This window comes from Terrapene carolina, unplaced genomic scaffold, assembly GCF_002925995.2.
Source record: "Terrapene carolina triunguis isolate 2854851 unplaced genomic scaffold, T_m_triunguis-2.0 Scaffold262, whole genome shotgun sequence".
NCBI lineage: Eukaryota > Metazoa > Chordata > Testudines > Emydidae > Terrapene > Terrapene triunguis.
Genome location: NW_020664613.1, coordinates 305,974 through 333,138, shown reverse-complemented (window position 1 = coordinate 333,138; position 27,165 = coordinate 305,974). Strand labels below are relative to the sequence as shown.

Sequence of the window (27,165 nt, the reverse complement as noted above, 5' to 3'; positions counted from 1 at the left end):
TGTCTTTCCAGGTATCAAAGTTAAGTGATTGATCTATATTTACTGGGGTCCTCTTTGTACCCCTTTTTAAAGATAGATATTATATTTATCCTTTTTTAGTCCTCTGGAACCTCATCCGTCCTCCGTGAGTTCTCAAAGATAATTGCTAATGCCATAGTTAAGGTTGCTCAACACTTGCCATTATAAGATTCTGTTTTCAGTTGCTTACCATTCTTCTTCGAGTAGTGGCCCTATGTGGTCCCACTTCAGGTGCGCATGTGTCTCTCAAGCCCTTTATTGAAGATTTCTAGCTAGCAATGTCTGTTTGGCCTGCGCAAGTGCCTTATGCCTCTTCATGGCAGACACCGAGGCTGTCTAGATGTGTGTGTGGGGAGGGAACTGCCCTCACTTCCTTCTCTACTGCCTCACCAGTGTGCAAAAGGGCAGATAAGTACTACATGCCCCTTAAGGATTCTGATTTTTTATTTTCCCATCCCCCACCTAACTCCCTAGTGGTGGATGCAATGAATGAATGGGGTAGGCAGCACTTTTTGAGATATACCCCTTATGACAAGGAACAAAAGCAGCTGAATCTCTTTGGAGGAAAGTCTTACTCATCTGCAACCCTGCAGCTCCGGATCGCAAACTATCAGGCGGTCACCAAATACAACCATACTAATTACAGCAAGCTCACAGCCTGTACTGAGCAGGTGCCACATGATTGCGGGGAGCAATTCCAGTTGGTAGTTGAGAAGGGCCCGAATGGCTCTCCAGACATCCCTAGATGCTGCTGCCAGATCCATCTCTGCGGTGGTAGTTATGTGCAGGGTGTCATGGCTCTAACTTTTGTGGTTTCTGAGAGAGGTTCAGAACACAATAGAGGGCCTCCCCTTTGATGGTCATAGGCTTTTCTTGGAGACCATGAATGACGCCCTGCACACATTGAAGGACTCCAGGGAAACCCTACGTTCCTTGGGCATTTACACAGCTACGAGCAAGAAGTGTTTTAGTAGGTCACAGATGGCCCTGAGCTCACACCCTGTTCAGTTCTCGGGGTACCATAGACATGCAGAACCTTCCAGAAAGAGAGACGAGTTTCAGAGGAAGAGGGCCACCCAACCACCCACATGACCACCCAGGTGTCATCTAAACTGCAGTTTTGATAGGTTGGTCAAGAGTTTGAATCCTCCCACTCTTCTGGATTTACAGTTGTGCCCTTTAGCCTGCCTCCCTCGCTTTGGGAACTGCCTTATCCATTTCCACCAGGCTTGGGAGCAAATCACCATGGACCAATAGGTCATGGAGGTCATGACATCAGGCTATACCATCCAGTTTATGTCACTCCCTCCCTTCCACTCCCCTTCCCCCACCCTCTTCAGGGACCCCTCTCACAAGTTTCTCCTAAGGCAAGAGGTGGAGTCTCTCCTCCAACTAGGAGCAATAGAACTGGTCCCTTCCCTTACAGGGGCAGGGGTTTCTACTCAAAATACTTCCTAGTGCCCAAGAAGGATGGAGGTTGGAGGCTGCTCTTAAATCTAAGACAGTTGAATGAGTTTGTGATGCCTCAGAGGTTCAGGGTGGTAACTCTGGCAATTTATAATTCCTTTACCAGAGAAAGGGGATTAGATTTCTGCCCACGGCCTACAAGACGTCTACTTCTATACATCCATTGCACAGGAAATACCTCTGATTCACCACAGGCCAAGATCATTTCCAGTACTGTACCAAGTGCTCCCCTTCAGCCTATCCTCGACCACAAGGGTGTTTTCAAAGGTTCTAGCAGTAATGGCAGCTTACTTTTGGCAGGAAGAGATTTAGGTCTTCCTGTACCTTGATGACTGGCTACTCAAGGGCTATTCCTTCGAGGCAATGTTATTATGTACCCAGAAGGCCCTTGCTCTGTTCCAAGAGTTGGGCCTCCAGCTGAACGTAAAGAAATCCACGATAATACTGGTACAAAGGGATACAGTTTATAGGGGTGTTCTTGGACTCTGTGACAGCCAGAGCATACCTCCCTTTAGACAGATGTGTGACCTTGTCAGGACTGGTAGCGACAATTCAGGGAAGCTCTCGGACCACAATAAAAAACTGTCTTGAGCCATGTGGCAGCTTGCGCCTTTGTGACCAGTTACACAAGGCTATGGCTCTGCTGCTTCCAGGATTGGCTCAGAACTGCCTATGCTCCAAACAGGAACACCTTGGACAGGGCGGTGATAGTCCCTTTTGCATGTACAGAACTCCACATCTGTGCAGGTGTCCCTTTCTGTCACCCAAGCCCATCAATGACTCTAACAACCGATGCATCATTGTTAAGATTGGGTGCCCAGCGCAATACCCTCAGGGATCAGGGCAGATGGACAGTGCATGAAACCAGTCTCCACATCAACCTGTTGGAACTCAGGCGGTCAGGAACTCTTGCCTCCATTTCCTAATGACAAAACATTCAGGGTCATGACAGACAAAGTGTCCTGCATGTTTTACATCAACAAGCAGAGAGGAACAAAATCCCCCTCCTTGTGCACCAAAACTATAAAGCTCTGGAACTGGTGCATAGCCCACCATATCCAGATTTCAATGGTCTACCTCCCAGGCATCTGGAACACCACAGCTGATGGCCTCAGCCGACACTTCTCCCTCGACTATGACTTGGAGCTGGACACTTAGGTTGTCCACAGCATATGCCAGAGATCGATATTTTCACCACCTCCGAGAACAGGAAGTGTCCCCTCTTCTGGTTAAGGATGGGGGGGCCTGGATCACCGCTCCCGGGGGGACGCCCTTTTTCCACCTTGGAGGCAGGGCCGACTCCAGGCACCAGCGCAGGAAGCAGATGCTTGGGGCGGCCAATGGAGAGGGGCAGCACATCCGGCTCTTCGGCGGCGGGTCCCTCAGTGCCTCTCGGAGGGAAAGACCGGCCACCGAATTGCCGCCGAAGAATGAAGCAGCGCGGTAGAGCTGCCGCCGAAGTGCTGCCGATTGTGGCTTTATCGTTTTTTTTTTTTTTTTTTTTTTCTCTTCGCCGCTTGGGGCGGCAAAAAAGCTGGAGCTGGCCCTGCTTGGAGGAAGAGTCTATTCTATGCCTTTCCCCTAATGCCCCTAATTCTAAGGGTATTGAACAAGATCAGGCAGGACGAGGCCAGAGTTATCCTCAGAGTACCTACCTGGCCGAGACAAGCTTATTACCCTTACCTACTTCAACAAAATATCCAACCGTCAATCAAGCTCCCGACCATTCCTCTTCTCCTGTTTCAGGATGTGGGTTGCATGCTTCGCCCCAGCCTGGTGGTTCTACACCTCAGGGTGTGACTCCTGGATGCTTCTCGGGAATAGAGGTTTCCTGCTCTATGGATGTGCAGCAGGAGTTATTAAACAGCAGAAAAACATCAACCTGCTCTTCTTCCCTGCAGAAATTTAAAAAAAATTGTCCAGTGGTGCAGTCCATTTGTCCATTGCACCTCTAGCTGGAATTGGTTCCTAGATTACCTGCTGGATCTGAAGACATCCAGGATGTCCATCAGTTGAGTCGAGGTACACCTGGCTGCCATATCAGCCTTTCATCCCCCAGTAGAGGGATTCTCCATTTTTGTTCTCCTGGTATCGTCCAGAATTATTAAGGGTCTGGGTAATCTCTTCTCCCACATTAGACACACCACCCTGTCTTGTGACCTCAACCTGATTCTCAACCACCTAACAAGTCTTTCATTCACACCAATGGTGACCTGATCCCTACTTCATTTATCTATGAAGATGGCCTGGCTAGTTGAAAAATCTAAATGATGGTGCTTATTTTTAAATTAACTGAATCTACAATCATAATTTGGGGGAAATGATAATCTGTGAAACAATATTACATTTTGAATGACTGCACCTTCTTTGCATTGAAGAAATGTACTTTCATCTTCATTGTCTTGGAGTTGATGCACCCTGCATTGTTCATAGCATTGCAAGAAAGGCAAAAGACAACTTGTAGTCTGTTCCTTTTTTGGTCTTTTACTATGGCAGCCCTATGGATCAAGCTGAAACAAATCACCATTTTACACCTGCTGTATCACCTGTGTTCTTTGCAGAAACTCCTTAGCCTTTCCCAAATCAGCCAGACATCAGAACTTTCATGAAACCATAATTTCCTGCCCTCATGTTTCACATTTGCCCACAGATGCATGATACATTTTATCCATGGTGTTGCAAATGTGTGAGGGATTAGACAGGGGAAAGCAGATCAGGTTTCTCCCTCAGGGCTGTCTTATATTGAACTTAAATGTTATCTGACAGTGCACCTCTAACAGAACAAGAGCACTACGCTGTGTCACTGGAGAGAGAAATATTACTTTGTGCATCAAGGTCATATTTATTGATTTTTCAGTCCACTTACTGCCATCACTGGGCCTGCTTCTCAGCTAGAGGAAATCAGTGCAGCCCCATTGACTGCAAGTCATTGGAATTATGCTGATTAGCACCAGCTGAAGATCTGGCCTCTCATTATAGAATCTAAACTATATATATTACATGCTAAATCAGTTTGTTCACTTTTTAGGCAGGAGTCAAAGGTTCACACTCAATTAATAGAAGAGGCTATAAGCAAACAAAGGGTTGGAATCAGAATTATATCACTAGTACTCAGAAACCACCCTGGCTTTGTATGGTGATGCGATGTAGGGATTACTGCATTAGAGTCTGCTCTGGTCTAATTTTAAAGCCCAAGCCAAGCACAGATGACCCGAGGTCGTTTTCAGAACTGACCCAAACTTGTGTCAGAGCCACCACCTCATCCTAGGGGCTCAGCCTGGTGGGACTTCCCAGGCCCGCAGTCTGTCTCTGACCCCCTCCTGCCTGTGGAGTTGGCACAGCAGTGGCTGTGTGCCCTACTCCTGCCTTGCTGCACTGCACGTGCTGCGGAGTGACTGGCAATGTATCGACACCATGCTCCACAGCGCAGGAAGGCAGCGGCAGCCAGCAGAAGCAAGGCACGTAACCTCTGCCACCCCAACCCTGCAGGCAAGCCGAGGTGATCAGAGCCTACCTGACCCAAGCCAAAGAGGTTCAGGTTGGTTTCAGACCCAACACTTGTAGTCGAGTTCCGTCAGGTTGCAAGGCTGTAAGCTGCACCTCTGTTTGCTTCCTGGTCTCTCTGAGTGCACACCCTCAGGCCTTGTGCATGTACCTCTCCTGAGGCAGAATCCTGCAGTCCTCCACTCTTTGACCAGATTCTGGACTACAGTACCCTGTGCCTGAGTCATGCTTACTCAACAGATCTGGCTGGGTTCAGCACCTGTGGTTCTTCCCTTAGGAACTCTCTGACCATTGATGTATATAGTGACCAGGCAGCTTTCTTAAAACTAAAGCACTATTTATTTCACTAGTTAGGAACAAAGCATTTAGAGGAAAAAGGATTTAAAACCACAAACAGTCTGCACAGGTCAATATTCAGCATTCATAAATTATTTCAGCTCCACATCCATCACACATGGCAGAAAGCACTGGCCCAGAAAGATGGAGCTTCCTGGAATGTCCTTTTTGACATCAGTAGCAAATTAAAGACCTGATTTGGATCAGGGCTCAAATCTGGATTCCTGCCTATGATTGTGGATGCAATTGATGTTGTTTGGACACCTAAGTACAGTACCTGATTGTAGCTGCAATTCAGGTAATGGGATGCCTAAATAACATCAACTGCTTGTGCAAATAATTATGAACATCTAATTGAACTTGCACCCACAAATTTTGAGCCTGAACAGCGAGACCAGGTATTGAATGTCTGGCCTTGGAGGTTTTAAAGAGACAATGCATCATCGTTCAGCGAGGTACTGAGTTTATTGGGGTACATGTTTACAGAAGGGAAAAAAATGCGCAGAAGGTAGGTAATGCTGTGACTGACTAATACAGTACTTGTTGTAATTGCAACCCCAGTGCTCCAAACAGCCATGCGCTCCTAGCACAGCACATAGATGTATTCAAACATGATTCAGCTCATGTCTCTTTTAAAAAAAAAAAAATGGGCTCCATCTTGCAAAGTGTTGTGTCATCAACTCCCTGGCATCTCAGCAAGATCATGACCAAAATTTGTAGTTTAAATGAAAGCTGCACTTGTTTAGGTTATCACCTCTGTGCAAAAGATCAGGAGAATTGTGCCTTGCCATGTATAAACTGTGAAATGTATTTGAAACTACAGTGTTTAATTAAGATCAGCATTTCTCCAGTTGCTCTGTTGCAAATGGTTGCATTACTAACAACGGCTATAGAGGCCAGTCTGAAAGTTCAGTGGGAGTTTTGCTTGAGTGGGGTCTTGCAGAACTGAACCCATTATTTGTACCTCCAGTCACAGGGAAGGGAAGTGATTGTTAAAGGAGGACAGAAAGTTATTTCAGTGTGAAACTATTATAAAAACAGAATGGGAAACGGTTTTCTAATCTTTCACTTAGGCTCATACTGCTGATGTCACACTGATACCAATTTTCAGCAAGAAATTTGTTGGAGGCAAACCAGAAAAGCAGGTTTTCATTAAAAACTTAATTATTCAACTCATTTCACAATTCCTGCAAGGTAAAAATGCTGCTCACCATGTGAACACTCAGCTTGCTGTGCTGTGTTAACGTTGCTAGTTTTTCTCTGACTCTTACAATTTGTACTCAGACAGATGTTCTTGGAGATTACACAGAATTAAGACATTTTTGGTCCAGTGCCTAGAGCAAACAGCTGGGTGTCAGGAGACCAGGATTCTACTGTGGGCTACCACTGACTTGCTGTGTAACCTTCAACCAGTTGCTTAACGCGTCTGTGTTTCTTTTCTTCAATTGTAAAATACACACACAATGTTGTGAGGCTTAATTGACTGGTGTTTGTAGGAGCTAGAGAGATCTTAGGATAAAAGGTGCTACCCAATTGCATATTATTCTTACATGTTCAACCTTCTGTGACAGGATTTACTACTCTGCTGCGGTGCCTTCTTGTGGCTCATCGGGGGATTAGCTCTCAACCAGTCTGACGCCCTGACCTTCAGTTGCCCACCTGTAGAGTGAGTGTGTGTGTGTGTCTCTCTCTCTCTCTGGATTTGGGGTGCTCTCTCTTTGTGGCTTTGCCCTGGGGCTAGGTCACTATACATTGCCCCTTACGGTGTATCCTTCTGGACAAACGGTCTCAGGCAGTCTTCTGATCTGCTGGTCAGACTGTGCCACTTCCCCAGTGGCTGATAGGGGAACCCAGACCCGCACACTATTCCGCATTCCAGCCCAGGGACTCTATACCCACCAACCACCATCTGCTCCTGCTCTGACTTGTTGCTGTTTCCCTGGGCTCTTTCCTACTTTTCTTCTCTAGCTCTGGCCCCCTGGGTTACCAGTGGAGCTTCCTCTACTCCTCGTGGCTATTTCACCCCCTTTCGGATTCTCGCCAGAGTCTATAGTCCAAGGGAGGATTCCAGGGTTTATTCTCCCCCTAGACCGTCTCCTTGTCTTCTGCCACGTCCCCTCCTCTGTGGGTAGTGACTGCAGAGCCTCTCCCTGACATCCTCTTTCTTTATGAGCCTTGCCCAGCTCCACCCCTAGGTGGGCTTCATCAGTCTCTGGCTCTCCTCCAGGTGCAGCCTAATTGGCCCTTTTTAGCCTGCTCAGGCCTTGTGTGGGGTGGAGACCCCATCATACCCTCTACAAGATTCTTCTTGGTGCCTTTTAACAGCTTCCCATGATCGATGTGATCACCTCATACCTCTGTCACTTTAAGTCGTATCTGTTACAAGTCTTTATGCTATTGTCTTTACTGATTGTGGTGATTTATTTGTTGTTAGAGATTAGTTTGATTCAGTGTTGTTTTACTGCGGGGGGTGTGGGACAATCTGAAAAATTCCTTGAAAGCTCCTCTTCAGTGTCAAAGCACGAATTCCACATGCACAAGAACTTTCCAGTTTGTCCTGTTATAGCTATTACACAGCTGGGTGTACACTGGAAATGCATTCTGGGTATTGGAATGCAAATGAGGACACTGTCAGCCCCACTTTGCATCCGGAATGCCTACTCTTCGTAGAGACTCTTTTCGTGACCCTGGCAGTGTTTTTCATTTGCAAATAGGAAATAGTTAATTTATTGTCATGATTAATAGGAACTTACTCTAATAAAGCTTCCTGTTCTACTCCTGTTTCATGAGAAACTGATTAGAAGTAAATTATGGTTTATGAAGCTGTTCTAGATCATTGTGGTTTTATAATACTTGTTTTTTAAGCAATTGGGTCTGCGGTTCCCTCTATTCTCCAGCTCTCAACAAGTTGCAGACCAGCTGAGTCTGAGAATAAATCTTCTCTCCTACCAGTGTCAGACTACGCTGTGGGTTGAGAAGGGACTTGTATATAATTTGAGATATTTTTATTTTGCAGGTGAGAATGAAAGATGTTTTTAATTTAATTTATGTTCATGATCCTATAACTTAAGTGATGCAAAAAAAAATAGAAAAAGTGCCCTTTTTTGCTTATTTATAATACATAAAGAATTTCTGTTCCTCTCCTTTCCAGCCCTAAAATAAGATATTTTTTCTTGCTTGTTTTCGCATTAGACATATCAATTCTTGGCTACTGATTTTTCTCCAGAAGTCTTTATGGACAACTGGAGAACTGGTTGGATGATGATATCATGAGACTAAAGACTAAAATTGAAGTAACTGTCTGTTTTGTTATTTTTGTTTAAAGCACTTATCTTTTTGTGTGTTCTTGTTACCACATACCCCTGACAAATTCTTAGAAGAAAAAAGGCTCTTTGTGAAAGATTCTGACACCTATGCCACTTCAATTAAATATGAAGATATAGGCACTGCAGTAATTTCTGTAGTGATATATGTTATAATAGGGGAATATGAGGTTGGAGTTAAGGCTTCATGTTGTAGTGCAAGCGTGAGTAATACGGTCGGTGTGTGTATAGGGCACATGTTGGAGGTGCATGGTAGTTATTTGTGGAGTAGCCGAGTCTGTCAGATAGACTAGGTACTAGGTTGTGCGGGTTTGTGAAAGAATGATCCCTTAACTGGGCGTTTGACTGAGTGGGGGTGACACTGTTGTTAGTTAAATGTTTTTTTAGTGGCAGTTTTCATAAAGAAGCAGAAATGGGCACAAACATCATTTTTTGTTTCTTTTATAGGTTACCTTTAAAACCTTATTTTTCAAATTGTGCAGATGTTTACATTGTGATGTGGGGTTTGCCTTTGAGTCAGTATTTAAGAGACACTTTTCTCTACCGGCATCCTGGAGCCAACCAAAAGGGGGTGGGGCCATTCCAGAGTAGTTGGGTCAGGCCACCCGGGGGAGAGAGGCTCCTTCAGCACCACTCCTGGGCAGACTCTGTTGGCACTGCCCCCGCCCTCCCAGCCAGAATTTAAAGCCGCCCTTTCCGGGCAGAACCCCAAGGGGAGAGCAGCAATGGCAGCACCACCTGCCCTCTCTGGAGTGAATGCCTCTCTGGAGCAGCTGCACTCTACGCTCACTAGGGCCAATCCACCCCTAAATCTGATATGTAGGGTGGCTGGGATGGGGCAAAACTTCACACTGGCAATAATGGATCTGAGTATTCTGGTGAAAAATGACTAGATCTCCTGGCTCTATTCTCCCCTCTAGTGGCCAGCCATGGTATTGCTAACGCTAATCTTTGAAGGGGCCGTCTGCTGGGGAGTATCATTAGAGTGAAAATTAGTGGGCCAGGATGAAGAAGATGGGAAAGGTTAGCACATTACCTCCCGAATGCTCCTCTCAGGGAGGTCAGAGTCCCTCTTTCAGGATGGTAGGTTAGAGGAAGTATGTATTGAAAAGACAGCTCTCATTTCCTGTGAATGGGGAACTAATGACTTTCACTGCACTCCGGTAATGTGGACCAATCTGGAAGGTAAGTAACGCTCTTCCTCCTTGGTTTCCAAAGCCTATGACAGGATGATAAGCCTTGGGGAAGGTAATGGAACATATGTTTAGGAGACTGAGGTTTCCTGTGTGCCTCCTTCGCGATAAAATAAATAGTGATTATCTGGTCACTGTGGAACAAATGTGAAAATCACCTTGTTTTTCCGTTGCCATCTGCTTCACATTAATTACAGAGAGGGAAGGAGTTTTGCTGACAGTACCGTAGTAGACTGGCGTCTAACGTCAATTTAGTTAACATGAAGTCCGGTTGCCTTTCTGGTACACAGGGGGAGACTAAGACTGCTCGTGGAAGGGGAGAAATGCAGATGGCTGGATTTCAAGTATCCAGCTTGTTGGTGTGCACTGTGTGTATGAGCATGACAAACAAGAGGGGCAGGAGAGGTTCTTCTCTCTCCTGATCTGTGCACAGATGGTATGCGCTTCGCAGGCATGCCAGGATGTTTCAGATCTCCATTATTATCTAAGCGAAATGTGAAAAAGTGCTTTCCTTGCACTTTGCCCACTGCAGCTTTTACTTGCACTGGCCTCATTATAAAGACTGATCTTAATTCTTTTTCATCCTTTAAAAAATAACAAGCAGGGATGCACAGCTCATTTCGAACAAATGTTATTTTTGTTAAAAGCACCTACGTTTTGATTATGTTCCCCGTATGAAACATTAAAAATCAGGCCATGCACAGGGATGTTCTGAAGATAATCTAGCACAGACAGAAAAGCAGCTGGTAGTCTGACACAGGAGGCAGGCTGCTAACTAGAGGAAAAACGTATTATTTGATTCAGATTCTGATTCAAAGGCAGAAGATGGGCTTTGAAATGCCCTGGATCAACAGATTATATTGCTCTTTTTGTCAGCCTCGAGTATGAAAGTCAAGGCAAAGCTTGAATAATTTCCCTGTCATTTAGCAGTAGCCCAAAGACTAAGCATACCAGCCAGGATGAAGAATAACTCTGTGATCATGCCCACAAAACTATGACCCCTGCAGTTTAAGGAACTAAATTGTTGTGTACTGTTAATTGTAACACGTCAGCTTCCAGTTTGTAACTTCAAAAAATGTAACACTGCATCTCTCTTGCTTCCCCATTAAGGTTACTTGGAGTTATATGAATGCCCAGAATCTCTCCTGAAGTTAGTAATGCCAAAAATGTAGGAATAGGCTACCATCCTGTGGGCAAATCCACTTGTCCACAATGAGTAGGAAGCTGTTCTGAGCAAATACCATCAACTTCTGTAGCGTTTAAGCTGTAAGTGGCCCCACGCTGGAGCTGCTCCCCAGAAGGCCCTGAGGTGGGGGGGTGTGATGGTGGTGTGCAAAATGCTATGAGGATTCTGAACAGAAGAGCAGACTGTGGAGGCTTCCATAAGGCAGAGCAACTACCTTTGCCGCCTCTCCCTGTGCCTTCTGCACTCTCTCAGGAGAGAGAGAACAGAATCTAGCCCTGGGTATTTTACAGAGAGCTTCAGAAAATGAATTTGGTTATAGCACCTCCTGCCCGCCAACGGCCCCACGGATCAGCTCCGCCCCCACCCCAGTGCCTCCCGCCCACCGATGATGTTCAGCGGTGGGCAGGAGGCACTGGAGGGGAAGGAACGGGGGCAGGAAGAGGCAGAGCGAGGGTGGGATGGGGATAGGAAGGGGGGGGGAAGGGGCAGGGCAGGGTGGGGCCTTGGGGGAAGGAGTGGAGTGGGGTCAGGGCCTGGGATGGAGGTCGAGCACCCCCGGGGAAACCAGAAAGTCAGTGCCTCTGGTCTCCAGATTATAAGCACTTCCTATGAGTTGCTGCACACCCTCATTGAAATCAATGGGAGTTGGGAGCACTCAGTATATCTCAGACTAGAGCCCTTAGCTCCTGCTGTCATTAAGAAAAATTGTACAAGCTCATCACATCAAACTGAGCTCCCTTAGTTTCATTGACCATCTGTAGCGTTGAGTATCCCAGGAGGGATTTGTTACGTTAGACAGACATGTTTTTTGTTTCTGTTGTCAGGAGGAAAGGGTAATTTATTTCTGGTTAACCATTTAGCTTTTCATCTGGAATGTGCAGCTGCAAAACACCCAGCCTAATAATGAGCCTACTACAATCTGTGGCCATTGCCCATAACACCTGAATTCTCAGGAAACAAAAATATGGAACAAGGCTCATTTGTTCTTGGCTACCCAGTGTCACACATTTCAAAATCAGCAGAAGATAAGACATGAATCACACACACACCACTGAAAAGCTTTAAAGTTAAGAGTTAAGAACTCAAAAACTGTCTTTTTTTTTTTTTTTTTTAACTCTTAGAAAAGGTAGTGATTTTTAGATTCTCCAGGCTGTAGGGTGTAATTACTGAAATAAAGTCTGAAAAAGCATTATGAAGTGCTGAAAATAATGAAAGCTACAGATATTAAAAGGATTCTGTCGTTTTAAAAGTCATAATGTAAAAGGATTCTTTACATATGTTACAAACGGGGCTGGCTCCATGCACCAGCCGAGCAAGCTCGTACTTGGTGGGGCAGCAAATTCTAAGGTGTGGCTTCCCTCCAATCCTTTTTTTTTTGCTTCGCCGCGCCGGCCGCCCTGTAGGGGGCGGAGGAGGGGAGCGCCCTGCTGGGACGGGGCTGCGCACTCCGTCTGCTCCAGCTGGTGCCAGGTCTGCAGCAAGCCCGGCAGGGCAGCCTGCATCCTTCGTCCTCACCGACCGGAGCGGTGTGGAGCCCTACCAGCAGGTGGCGCGGCGGGAGGGGCCGAGTGGCGAGCGCCCTGCTGAAGGAAGCCCTGGCCGCCCCCCCCCCCCCCCCCCCCCCCCCCGCTGCCTCCCCCACTCCCCCCCCACTAGCTGAGGTGCGCACTCCGCTGCCCGGGGCACATCTGCAGCACAGGGAGTCCCCCTGCACCCTGGCTCCGGCCGCCCCGCAGGGCTTTTTTTGTTTGTTTTTCCTTGGGGCGGCAAAAAAGCCAGAGCCAGCCCTGGTTACAAATAATGGCATAGATTACTAAAGCTGAAAGAATTTTTGAAGTGGAATTGCTTGTCTCTCTACGTTCTTTATTTACTTTCCACATTTCTCTGAACTTGGACCATGAAAAAGGCTTGTCAGCTTCACTTCTGTTTGTTTTAATCAGTTTGTTGCCAATTTCTTTTTGTTGGATCTCTCCTACACTAGCCCAAGGCTTCAGTCTGTGGATTACAAACACAGTGGGAACTGTTTTTTTTGGGGGGGGGGGGGGGCGGGGTTTAACGTGCAATGGAATTTTTCATTTAGTTTCATGGAAACATTGCTATTTGTCTTCAGTTTGGTAACCTAAATTTGGGGCCAAATTTGATCTGATAGGGTCTGTTTAATCTGTAGGACACCGGTGTGATATACTACTTTCTAACACACATGAGAGCCTACAAGAAACAGAATTTGAATAGCTGCAGAGTTCCATCATGTTTTAATTATAATTAAGGTGTCAGAAATGTAGGGCCCAATCCTGTGAAGTGGCTAGTGCCTCCTGCTGCATTCAGAACCCTCTATTCATTGGGAGACAAGTGTGTTCAGCAGCCTCCATGGTCAGACCCTTAAAAATAGTGCTGTTTTAGTGCCTGCATATTTGAAGTCCCTGGGAGTCTTTCCATTGACTTGGATCAGGCCTTTAGTTATTTTTTACACAAGGTGGCTTGTGAAGAGAACTGGGAATATAACAGGCTGCTTCATACTCAATAATTAATGGATTGAAAGGGGTTGTTTGTAATGTAGCTTGCTTGCTTTGATAAAGACTCTATAAATCTGAAGGTTATTGATGACACCAGGGGTAGTCAATAGGCGGACCGTGGGCCAAATCCAGACCACCAGATGCTTTTGAATGGACCACAACATCTTTTTATTCACTTATTATCATCGTCGTTGTTGTTTTTGTATTATTTTCTCTGGAGTCTGGACCTTGACTATACCTTGACCAAGAAATTTGGACCTTGACAAAAATAATTAATTACTCCTGGATTACAAGTATTAATATCTCAATTTGCAGACTTGAATATAACCATAGGCCTGTGTTCTATGCAAATTTTGAAGTGCATTGAAGATTCTTTAGACTGGATTAGCATAAAATTCATTAGTGAGACATGCCTGAAGTGAGGGAAAAGCCCTTATTCTCTTGGGTAACTGAAATAAGAATAGAGTACTGCCTGAATTAAGTTTAACTTGCTCATTTTCAACCTGCTCCATTCTTTCCCCATCTGTTGCTCATAATAAGTATTTTAATAAAAAGAGCCATTGGCAGGCAAGAGTGTTTAAAACAAGTTCATTTCGTTTTATTTATTACCCAAGACAAATTTTCTACAAAGATAAAAAACGGATTGTTTACAAAAGCTCTCGGGCAGCAGCAATATGAGTTTCCCTTGAAACGTGGAGGACGTTTACAATGGATGTGGCACCAGCTTCAATTTTATCATTAGGAACACACTAAGATTAATGCTCCTGTTTTCAGGGTTTAATAAAATACGTCTCCCAGTATAAGCAGGCTGTGACAGTATCGTAGCTGAGTTGAGCCGGCAATGTACTCTTTTTAATCGTACTGTTGAAAAATGCTTGGTTACTGGGCCAACACAGAATGCTAGAAGGCCAGTGTTGTGCATTCAGAAGATTGATGCGGCCCCTAATGTCATTAATGGACTGGGGATTCTGAGCGCCAGGAGAGGCAGCAGGTGTCATTGCTTTAGATTAGAAATTTGCTTCTTGAAGCAGTTGATCTCTGTGATGAGAAGCTTTTTATTTGGCACATGGCTGGAGCAGTACTGTATATTGACACATCTCTGGCAGCCCTGTTACAGCTTGCAAAGCTTGCTTTGAACCCAGCTGCAAAGAAGTTTAGATAGCAGGGGACCATAGGAAGATGGCAATAAATGTATGTAATAAAACATACTATGTCTGATGGTAGTGGGCTGGGATTGTGCTTTCATAGATTGGTGTAGTGAGGTTGTCCATGATTCAGATAATAGGCATTGTCCCTTGTCATCTTGGTGTCCCTCCTTTGAGCCACATTTGGAAGAATTGTTTTAGGCAGAAGAAAAGAGAGCTCTTCAGACTTTTTCTGGACTTCCTAATAAACATTCCTGCTTCCCCTGGGTTTAGTCTACTTTGGAAAGTATGCAAAGTATTGCCTTTGGTGTGAATTACTTGTTCTGGGTTTCACATTATTATTAAGTCTTGCTAGCGAAAATGCAAACAAAGCTTGTCTTCAGGGTATGGGGAGTAGATAGTGCTGCACATTATAATCAGCCGCTCTTGAAGTTTCATTTAATGTCTCGTTGTGGGTTTTCTTTCTTTCTTTTTTTTGTTTAAGCGTTTAAATCCATTATTCATGTAACAAGATTCACAGAGAGAAGCAACTGAATTGTGATTTCAGTGGAGATTCTGTTTTAGAGAAATGGCATTTTCATTATTTAAATCCTATGCAGTGAGTCTTTACTGCATAGCAGATGAATGAAATTAACACAGCAGCCTGTTCATGGGGCACTGATTCTGTTGGTTATTTGTTACTCCTCCGAAGGGAAATAAACTGACCCTTTTAGCTAATTCAGACACTTTAGGCTCTCAGAACGCTCAGTTCAATATTGTAGTCATTTTATTAATCATGACAGCAGCTTTGAGAAACAGTAACCAAACCAGTGGTCAACTAATCTTATTTCTTATTTTTGGTAAAGAGGCTTCCTCTGCTATACAAAAAAGCAATGCATTGAAATACTTCAGCTACTGCTATTTTCTAAAAATGTTCCTTCATTTAATTTGTCCACCCAACAAAGTGATTTCTTTTTCTTACACTGTCTTTTTTAAAAGCATGTTTATATTGCAATTCTTTCTTATTTGCATAGCCCTTTGTAGTATGCTTTATTAATACAGGGCCAGAATCTATCACTGTTGCATTTAATTCCTTACTTCCCGAGCAGGCCCATTGAAATCAAAGGGGCTGCTCACAAAGTGAGGTGCTACCTGACTTGAGTAAAGTTATCAGACTCTGACACCGTCTTTAAAATAATATATTTTAGGGGCTTTAATTGCTTTAGCAATATTACCTGTATTGTATCTATTACAGTATACTTTACAACAACTGGTTTCGTAGCATAATCTGTTTAAGAATGGAATTATTGTTTTAACTACACCTCTACCCCGATATAACGTGACCCGATATAACACGAATTCGAATATAACGCAGTAAAGAAGTCCTCCGGGGGGCTGGGCTGCGCACTCCGGCAGATTAAAACAAGTTCGATATAACGTGGTTTCACCTATAACGCGGTAAGCTTTTTTTTGGCTCCCGAGGACAGCGTTCTATCGGGGTAGAGGTGTATTTGATCGTGTTAATGATATATGTATTAACAGGACCTTATGACAGAATTCCAGCTGCCTAGTAAAGGTGCTTGCCACAAAACCTCAGGATAGAGGGGGATTATAGAGTGGTAGTTTTCTGCCGTAATTATGATTTGCCCCCTTTCACTTTTACCACCCCTCCTCCCTTCCCCCCCCCCCAAAAAAAACAAAGGTCCACAGAAAGGCCACATCTTCATGATAAATGCCACTGAGTTCTGGGGAGGAGGTTTTGAGGTATGGCCTGCACATTTCTGCCATGTGGTTTTCTGACCTAGCTATGGGCATTCCTTCCCCCGCACTGCACCAGAGACATGTGACAATGGTCCTTCATGGTCAGAATTCAGGCTTCCAGTAGCATTAATATGGTTTGGGGCTCAGTTATACAGGGGGGCAGTATTTGGTCCTGTGTACAGTGTCGTGTCAAATCCATACACTGAAGATATTCTGTATGAAATGGTTGCTGCTGTTGTTGACTCTTTTTTTTTTCTTTTTGCCCAAGTTTGTCCACTACCTCCAATGGTGATTCATGGAGATTATATTTGCCATCCGCGGCCTTGTGAGCGTTATAACCATGGAACTGTGGTTGAATTCTATTGTGATCCTGGTTACACTCTTACCAATGACTACAAATACATCACCTGCCAAAAAGGAGAATGGTTTCCCTCAGCTCAAGTATACTGTGTCAAAACAGGTAAAAATAGCACTAAGTTCACAACTTCTGAGGGAGTTTATCCTTTATTTTAACAGTATAATCACAGGTTGACATTGCCTGTCGAACTACATTTTTGTCATGTTTTAAATTTTACAGGTTCATTTTGATGTAGTTATTTTCTGCTTTTATGATCTTGAATTTTCAGCAGCTAGCTCCACAAATGCTAAAAGGTGCATATTAAATGTCTGCTAGATCTTCTTTATTTTGATGTAAATAAATCCAGATTACAAACACATTAATAAAAATAGCATGGAAGACACTGAAAGATCTAGTAATTTATGACAATATGCCTTAAGGGTAGGGATTTTGTCTATGTATTTATACAAAACCTAGGGCCCTGATCCTGATTGGGGTCTCTGACAATTACTGCAATATAAATATGAAACAACAATAATAATCTAATGCAACTATTTTATTGTCCTTTTGCTACAGAGCAAACCTGGCCAAATACACAGGAAACCCTCCTGACTACATGGAAAATAGTGGCATTTACTGCTACCAGCGTTCTACTGGTACTTCTGTTGGTTATTCTAGCCAGGATGTTCCAGACCAAATTTAAGACGCATTTCCTTCCAAGGTTGGTACTGGAGATGGAGGCCTTTAATTTAGTTATTTCACTGAATGCCCTTTGGAGAGGAAATAAAATGACATTGCAAATATCTCCTTTTCTTGCATTGAACAATAAATAATAGAGGGAATGGGGAGATATCTAGGCAATGGAGTTGGGACCCCTGGAATTCCATAGTACTTCTGGCCTTTTCTAGGGCAAAGAGAAGAGGCAAAGTTTGCCAGATTCACATTGGGTGTGATTATAATAATCGCTAAACTGATACTGAGAGTTTTGTCTTTGATCGGATATACTTACAGGTAGAAACCACATATTTTAATATGTCAATTTTGGGGGTTGGAGAATAGGTTCTTTTAAATATATTGGGTTTAGTAGTGTAAACTTCAAAAACAATTTTTTTTTTCAATGGAAATATTTTTTTAAAACTTCAGTGAGGCCTCCATTGAAACCCCTCCAAGATGTTCATTAACTCACTCTCTCTCTCACTCACCACTGTGCAGACATCAACTACCTGCTATTAATGCTCATGCTATTCCCTGCAAGACAGGGAGATAAATATTATTACCCTTCCTTTACAAATGGGAAAACAAAGGTTTGTGATTAGACAGGGCTACATAAGTGAGTTGGTGTCATAGCTTAGTTCGGTCCTATTTCTGGGCTCAGGCCTGTGCTTAGACTGCTAGACATCATGTCTGTCTGTCTTTCTTTCTCTCTGTGTGTTTCTTCTTTACATCATTTGTAGGAATGTGCGATGGCAATGATATATTAGGTCAACTAGTCTGTCCCTGTGCCAGTGTAGGTGATGGACTAGTTCACCTACATTATATATACGCAAGTGAAAAGGCCTCTAGATTTAAGAGGCAGCTCCAGTGACAGGTGTCCTGGCCTGTGTTCCTCTGACTTGCTGAAATACGCTTCTGTCTTCCTCTTCCAGATGTTCCCATATCCTAAAAACACATGGGATCCTGGTGGGACTCTACTGTAATCTAATTGACATTTTTGAGATTAACAGATACAAAATTTTATAGCCTGAAAAAGGTGGTTTGCTTGAAAATTTCCTCTTAGGGGGGGGGGGGGGGAGGGGAGAGAACATGCATCCTTCCAAACTGAGGGTGAAGCAAGCTCAAAATCTCAACCCCAAAGCTTGCATCATCCAGCAATTATCAGCTCAGTATAGTTTTGCATGTGCTGCAAGTACCCTACCCCTTTAGCTCCAGTGCTGATCTCTTCAAGGATTCACACACTTATTGATCCACCCCGATTCTATATGATTCTATATCCCTGATATTTACTGTGCATGGGACAACAGAGAATGCTCCTTATCTCTGCCTCAGACCTGTTTTCCTTTCCTTCTCTAAACGATGCCTCATTTATTGGCTTTGTTTATCTCATCATAACAAATTGCACACATCTATCAGTCTGAGCTGATTTTTGCAGATCTGTGAAGTGGATATCCCCGTGAATGTTAACGACCTTGTATAGCTCCATTTCATGTGATCAGAAAATGTTACATCTTGCAGTGTTATTGAAATGTTCAAAGACTCCATGATGATCTGTCTTTGTTTGATGTAGAAGTGCCCAGGAGAGTTCCATCAGCAACCCCGACTTCGTGGTAGTGGATGGTGTTCCTGTCATGCTGCCTTCCTATGATGAAGCTGTGAGCAGTGGTTTGAATGCCTTGGCACCGGGATACTTATCTCCTGCAGGCCAGGGGCATGTTTTGCAGACAGACGATCAGAACCCTCCAGCTTATCCCGGCCCAGGAGAGACAGACACATTACCTGCTGAATTTGAGAGCTGTGATAGCATATCAGGCTCCTCCGAACTTCTCCAAAGTTTATATTCATCCTCTGTGTGCCAAATGGGCGTGCATCCTATTTCAGATAGAACTGAGGTGATCAATAGCACCACTGGGGAGGCTGCATCCACAAGCCCAAGTATCGATATTGCAGATGGTAAGTTTTGCTTGGATATGTTACATGGGATGTGTGTCAAAGGTAATGGTCAATAAATACAATCCATGTGCTTGTGCTTCAGAGCAGGAATTAAGCAGGAATTATTTGCAGCATACATGTTATTCTTTATGCTTTCTTCAAAACAAATTCTTCAGTGCTTTTAGGGTCTCATCTCCCCTACCCGACCAGGCTAAGCCCTAGCCAGGTGGCAAGGGGGGTTGGTTCTCCAGGAATGGAACAGGGAGGAATCTTCACCCCAAAGTCACACAGTGGCAACAAAGCCACTCCTTGGAGAGTTTTTCCTTGTTTATTTTGGAGTGAATGGAGGTTTTAGTTGACTAATTCCAGGCATCACAACAGAAGCGGGTCTTGAGGAGGGACTAAACTGGGAATGTTTTGCTCACAAGTACAACCTTTCATCATACACTATTTGTATATCACCAACTGGTAGGTGTGAGATGGCACTCTGCAGGCAAATAAATGACAGGTCCCCTTGACCCAAATAGTCTATAGGCTAAAGCCAATAATTCTTTTTTTTTTTTCCCTAGAAATTCCATTGATGGAAGAAGACCCTTAACCAGCACAAAATTTGTTCATTATATGATCACACTAGGCAAAAAGAATCATGCACATATATATACATACAGATAAAGACTATTTAAAGATTGGAAGGAGGGAATTTTTCCTATTTTTTGATCTTCCTTGTGATGTCACCAGATTGTGTGCACATCTTAATCAACTGTGTGGTTAGCAGCATCAGCAATTGAACAGCAGGTTTGTGAAATGAATCCTGGGGATTTGATGAGACCATTTGTAAAAAAAGAACTGTGAATTCTTGGAACTGAAATTAACGTATCTCTGCATCGCAGGAAGTCGGATGATTCTGTGGAAACACTGTTGAATTTTGATACAAGTACTAACTGCCTCATGAAAGCATGTCAGATTGTGTAGATTTGCTTATAAAGGCTGCCCTATACTATCTATGGACCCTGGTTTATGAAGGATTATTATAATTTTTTTAAAAAAATCAGGGTTGAAATCTGAAAAAAGAAAACACTCCTTTTGAATTTCCTGTATTAACCAGGTTTTTAAGAGGAAGCCATTGTTTTATTTCTTGCTAACATCATTTCAGACCTTGTCTGCAGAAAGCATAACAGAAGAGATGCAACTCGTATAAATTTTTACATTATGATAAAAATAAATATATCTATATATATACATACACATACACTTTTTAAAGAACATAAGAAAGAAAGGGAAAGACATGATCTGGATTTTTTTTTTAAGTAAAGTAGGATTTATATAATATCTAATGTTCAAGGTAAAGTATCAATATTTGTATTTATGCAGCACTTCTACATTACATTTGATAAATCCTGTTATTTTATGAATGGATTTAGAAAGTGTTAAAATAACAAGGTCATGATGAAGGAGATGTTGAACTACTGTCTTGTTTCCCCATTTCTTACACCATCCCATACAAATATACATAGATTATTCTACGGCCCAAAGCACTACAGTGTCCCTACTGTATGGGGTAGTACTCTGGGTCATTACTGTACAATACCATAGTACTTAAAAATAAAAAAAAGGTGGGGGGGGGGACATTACATGTATTTCAGTGCTTTTCTGAGTCACCAGCTTGTATCCAGTAGACCTTCATAGAGCTTGTTCTTACCAACCAAGTGCTCTGCTACCATGTTAGCTTCCATGCAGGAACATTTGAAAGGAAGTAAGGAAACGGAGTCAGCCTTAAAGGCACTCATCATGGGTACAAATAGACAGAGTGGTATTGTTTAAAGAAAATGCACAGTGCTCAGCGTGCTGTTGAAATTGGATTTCTTCCTTTGCAAGAATGGAACAGCAGGCTTCCTGATCCACTTGTGGCTCCATTTCTCTCCTTCTCCTCATGTGGAGCTGGGGCACAATCTAACCACTGCAAACCAATCCTGTATCTACGGTATGTTCCTGGGGGGTTATGTGATACATTATTTGTAAGGAATATTCCTCCCTGCTTCAACATGGTTATTCATTTGCCAAGCAAATTTTCCATCTTGATTCTAGCATTGCATAATTGAAATAAGAACCTTATGTTAAGTTTACAATGGTTTAAACAGTAACTCATTGTTATCTTGACTGAGACAGATTGTCATCTGTGCGGGCTGGTTGAAAGAAAGCAAGCAATATAGCAATTAATTCTAGGTTCAACTGCGGTAGAACAAATCAGGAGTATTTCTGTTATAAGTAGAGTCACTGCAGATTACACTGTTATTTTCATTCATTTATTTATTTATTTGTGTTGTGAGAGCAGCTAAAGGCCCCAGACATCAATCAGGGCCCTATTGTGCCAGGGGCTGTACAAACATAGAAGGAGGAGATGGTCCCTGCCCTGAAGAGCTTACAGTCTAAGTATATGATGAGAGAATAGGTAGATACAACAAACACGGAGAGGGAGCAGAGTGTAACATTGAGACAATGATTGTTATGATCTCGGTTGCCCCAGTCTAACTGAGATCAGAATCTCTAAAGCATGATGTTGAAAGGTAAGAGGCATACAGTATCATCTTTCATTGTTGCTTAAATGAGACCTGCAAATTGCTTTGACAGTTCTCTCAGTTGTATCAATATCTATGAGATTTCCCCCATGCACAGGCCATGAGGACATTCCCACAATATCCAGCTGTGCTTGTATTGCCAATTCCTGGTTCAGTTTGCCATCCCAGCATATATACTGTGTGGGTGATGTGATATCAAGCAAGGAAGACCCCTTGGAGCACAGGGTTAATTAAATGATTTCATTTTATAGTATTGTTGCACAGATTTACAAAATATTCAACATATTACAATTATCCTATAAAATATAGTGAAATCTGTACTTGCTGCTATCCATAGTCCCCTGTGTTAACAGTTTGCAAAATCTCAATCCTTGTGAAATTACTTCCTTCCTTTATGTTCACTCCTACTGTGGTAGCTGCCTGGTTAATGTATGTCTGCCTGTTCGCAGACTGGCATTGCTCTATACGTTGTATTGCAGTCAGCCTGCTGAGGTGGCCAGAAAGGGCAGCTGGTTCCAAACTTGGAAATTTATTTTTCAAATGAAGAATTTAGCTCAAAACACTTTCAAAGTATCAGTAGAGAGTTATGGTTTATTGGACCTTTTTTTTTTTTTTTGTAGAGCTGAAAATGCAATAGAAAACATGTACACCTCTACCCCGATATAACGTGACCCGATATAACACAAATTCAGATATAACACGGTAAAGCAGTGCTCCAGGGGGGCGGGGCTGCGCACTCCGGTGGATCAAAGCAAGTTCGATATAACACAGTTTCACCTATAATGCGGTAAGATTTTTTGGCTCCCGAGGACAGCGTTATATTGAGGTTGAGGTATATGAGTGCAAGCTGCCCATAGTCTTTTGGTCGCGGTGCTGTGCTGTATTAAATGTGACCGACAGAGGAAAAAAGATTGAGTTTGTGCCCTGTTTAATTCTTTATGATATGCAAGATGTTTTGTTGCTTGCTTAACATTTTTTTCTGATTGTTTACATTGGAGTGGAATTATAAAGAGTTACGTGCAGCAGTGTTGAGCATGTTTGAAAATTCCCCCCTAGAAATTCAGGTCTTATGTTTTTTCTTGGAAGACACGTTAGGTCACCGGAGAACTGGTAAGATTATGATACTGCGCTTACCTGGCAAGTGAAAGCAGACTGGGAGGATAAGGTGGTATTATTCTTATTGTGGTTTTGTTTGTTTTTGTTAACATGTATTTAACATAAACATGTGAGAAACCCTTGGGGAAAAAACTCTCTCTGTTAAAGATTCCGCACGCAAGCTCCTTCATTTAAGGGTTAAGAGGTCACAACCTACATCTCTGAGATCTCCAGGAAAACCAAGAAAGAGCAGACTTGACATTTCTGAAATTTCTAAGGTGAAAAATAAGCAAGGAAAAAAATTATTTTGTAGAGAGGGCAAGAGACAATCATTTCTTCTTCGAGTAGTGCCCTATGGGTGCTCCACTGTAGGTGTATGTGCGCCCCTGCGACTCTAGTCTGAGATTTTTGGTAGCAGTGTCCGTTGAGCCTGTGCCTGTGCTCTCCCTCCCTCGTGGTCTGCCTCGAGGCTATCTAGCACTGCGCCGGCGAACCCCCCCCCCCCCCCCACACACACACACATTTTCCTTCTCAACCGCCTTTGGCCTCAAAGGGAGTGAGCAGTGGTCCCTTCCTTATCTGCGTCATTAGCATAAGTCATAGTTGTTTTATTTGACCCCTGATCATCCCTGGAGCCTTTAACTTCAAAGGGGGTAGAGTTGTGAAAAAAAACCAGCAGACTCCCCCTGTAAAGGTTCATAAAAAGGGCTCCAAGTAGTTGGCCAGCCAGAGGGGTTCCCCAGTGTGGCCACCTCTGTACCGACAGAACTGGAAAAACATGGGCTCCGAGTCGTTGGCCAGCCAGAGGGGTTCCCTGGTGCAGCCACCTCCGTACCAACGGCACCAGCAGCTCTGAAGCATGGTACCCAGAAGGGGGCCTCCCTATGAGCTCTGCTCTCTGCCGCACCAGCTACACCACCTGGAGAAGCCAGGGGCTCTGGCAGTCAGGCTCTGAGGCAAGGGTACTGCCCCCTCAGGAGACAGACAACTACCGTACCATCTCTAAAAGAGCGGCACAGAGAAAACTTAGTACCAGGTGCGACAAAACTCCCATCATAGTGGATGTGGTTAATGCACAAAGCAAGCAACATAATGCCAAGTCGACCCCATACGATCGGACTTGGCAGGATGGCATATTTGTCGGCAACATTACCATTTAGAGTCACGAATTGCCAAACTGTTATGGCCAAATACAATTTTATTAATTATGGGAAACTCAATGCGTTTCTGGAACATTTACTGGACACAAAAGGAGCAGTTTCAGACCATTCTTAGAGAGGTCAGTTAATTGCCAGACTGGTGCTAGAGACAGCACTGGATGTAGCTGATACAGTGGCCTGCCCGCTCTCCATGACAGTGGTACTGAGGAGGGCTTCTTGGCAACACTTTTCTGGGTTGCCCAAAGAGCTGCAGAAGACTTCCAGTTTGAAGGGCCCAGACTCTTCGCGGAGAAGACAGATTCTTCTCTCCACATCCTGAGGGATTCCCGGGGCACATTACACTCCCTAGGAATCTGCACTGCGAGACAGAAGAGAAGATATACCTCTCAGCCACAGCACAGGTCACAACCTCCTCAATATTCACCATCTCAGCACTATTAGGAGCTGCAGCGTAATAGGACCAGGACTCAAAAACAGAAGCAGTTCGCACCCCAATCCATGACCCCTCAACCTGCCTCCTTAAGCACTTTTGACGGGCTGGTCGAGTGCCTGAACAATTATACCTTGCAACATCAGCTGCCATCTACACACCTGTCACGCCCCTTCAGAAATTGCCTGGCCCTTTGTCACAGCAGTTGGGAGAATATCACCTCTGACAGATGGGTCCTGGAGATTATTTGGAAGAGTTACGCCATTCAATTCATGTTGTTTTCCCCCCCTCCCCCCATTCCAACCCTCCTTCCCCATCCCCATTCAGGGTCCCTTCTCACGAGAACCTACTTCATCAGGAAATATATCATTTGTTATGCCTAGGGGCCACAGAACCAGTCTCGGTGGAACTCAGGAGCAAGGCGTTTTACTCCTGTTATTTCCTGATCCCCAAGGTGAAGGGAGGTTGGAGGCCCATTCTAGTTCTATGGGCACTAAAGAAATACGGGAAGGCGCAGACGTTCAAGATGGTCACGCTAGCAGCCATTATTCCAGCTCTAGAGCAAGGAGATTGATTTCCGGCCCTAGACCTACAAGATGTCTACTTCCATATCTCAATACAGCCATTGTACAGGAGATTTCCTACAGTACACCTGCTCTGCCTGGAACTGCTCCCTTGATGCGGGAGACATTAGTTCCTTGCTGGGTTGTGGACTTAGTCCCAATGGAAGTGATGCAGGTGATGGGGGTGTCTCTGTCGATGTGAACTGCTCTCTGTGGGTGCACTAGGTTGTATTTCAGGCTCCAGTTGAGCTTCTTGCGCCGGTTTAGCTGCTGCTGCAGGTGCAGGCTCTGTGTTGCCCTTTGGTACTGGCTCCCCTGACTCTGGTGGAGTTGCAAGCACGGGCCTGGTGCTGACTGCTCTGCCAGTTCCGATCCTTGGGCTGGTTCTGGCTGGGTCCCAGGAACTGGATCTACAGCCGTTGCCATAGACTCTGGTCTGGGGTCTGGTTCCACACCTCTTGCTGGGTCCCCAGGGGACATAGACTAGGTCCTTGTAGAAGGCTTAGGAATGGAGTTAGGTGTGGAGGCCTGTTTAGCCTGGCTGCGGGTGACCATCCCCACCCTTTTTGTTAGCCTCACATGGTTGGCTAAGTCTTCTCCCAGTAGCATAGGAATGGGATAATCATCATAGACTGCAAAAGTCCATATTCCTGACCAGACCTTGTACTGGACAGGCAACTTGGCTGTAGACAAGTTAAGAGTTGGCCTTAAAGGATTGTACTGTCACTTGGGCCTCTGTGTCGATGAATTTGGGGTCCACCAGGGATTGGTGGCTAGCTGACACCTGTGCTCCAGTGTCTCTCCACGCAGTAATCTTCCTCCTGCCCACACTCTGTTTCCCTTCGCTCTGGGGATATTTGTGAGGCATCTGGGCCTGACGGCTCTCGGTGGGATCCCGGGGTGATGAGTTGCAGTCAGCTGGTGCTCTTGGGGCAATTGGCCTTCACATGCCTCAGCTCATTACATTTAAAGCATCGCCCAGCTGACTGTGGGCTGGGGCGAGGTGCGTGGTTGGACAGTCGGGTGGTGGGACGAGCAGACATCTGGGGTCTCCCTGGCTGTGTGGAGGGCTCCTCCTTGTGAGGTGGGGCCTTGGGCTGACTCCGATGGTGGGTGTCGTTTCGCGTTGCCCCTTCCGGTATCCCCACCAACTGCTACTAGCTTTCTTCTTCTCCGCCACCTCCACCCATTTGGCTCCAATCTCCCCCGCTTCGATTACAGTTTTGGGTTTCCCATCTAGGCTGTACCTTTCTATTTCTTCAGGAACGCTCTCTAAGAATTGCTCCATTTGTATTAGGAGAGACCGATCTTCCAGGGACTTAACATTTGCTCCTGATATCCAGGCATCCCAGTTTTTTACTTTGTGGTAGGCGTGTCAGGAAAATGCCATGTCTGGTTTCCACCTTAGGGCTCTGAACTGCTGACAGGCATGCTCGGGTGTTAGCCCCATCCTAATTCTGGCCTTTTGTTTAAAAAGTTCATACTCGTTCATGTGTTCTTTAGGCATTTCAGCTGCCACCTCCGCTAAGGGTCCCCTGAGTTTTGGCCTCAGCTCCACCATATCCTGGTCTGTAGGGGTGACGTACCCAAGGCAGGCCCTTTCAAAATTTTCGAAGAAGGCTTCTGTATCATCACCTTCATTGTATGGGGGGAATTTCTTGGAATGGGGAGCGATACCTGGAGGACGACTGTTAGGGCTACCTGGCTGACCCAGCTTAGCCCTTTCCAGTTCTAAGCGCTTCAGCTCTGTCTCCGCTTCTAAGCACTTCGCCTCCATTTTCGCCTCCAAGCGCTTCATCCGTAGGAAGAAATTCCTGTCTTCTGCAGTTCGAACTCAGTCTGGGTTAAGGGCATCCCTCCATCATGGCACCTGGATCTCAGGTTGGGGAGGGCTGACCATTCCCTCCAGGGAAATCTCCGGTCCCCCATCCCC

General features: G+C 44.6%; 1 protein-coding gene across 1 annotated transcript in view; it reads left to right on the top strand.

Moving 5' to 3' along the window:
• SUSD4 (sushi domain containing 4) overlaps nt 1-20,050 on the top strand; it is a 108,591-nt gene extending 88,541 nt beyond the window's left edge. The window contains exons 6-9 of the mRNA XM_024199660.3: nt 16,694-16,885; nt 17,339-17,483; nt 19,047-19,429; nt 19,978-20,050. Of these exons, the coding sequence (XP_024055428.2) occupies nt 16,694-16,885; nt 17,339-17,483; nt 19,047-19,429; nt 19,978-20,006 (749 nt within the window). The 3' untranslated portion in view covers nt 20,007-20,050. The remainder of the gene's footprint in view (nt 1-16,693; nt 16,886-17,338; nt 17,484-19,046; nt 19,430-19,977) is intronic.
• The last annotated feature ends 7,115 nt before the right edge of the window (nt 20,051-27,165 follow it).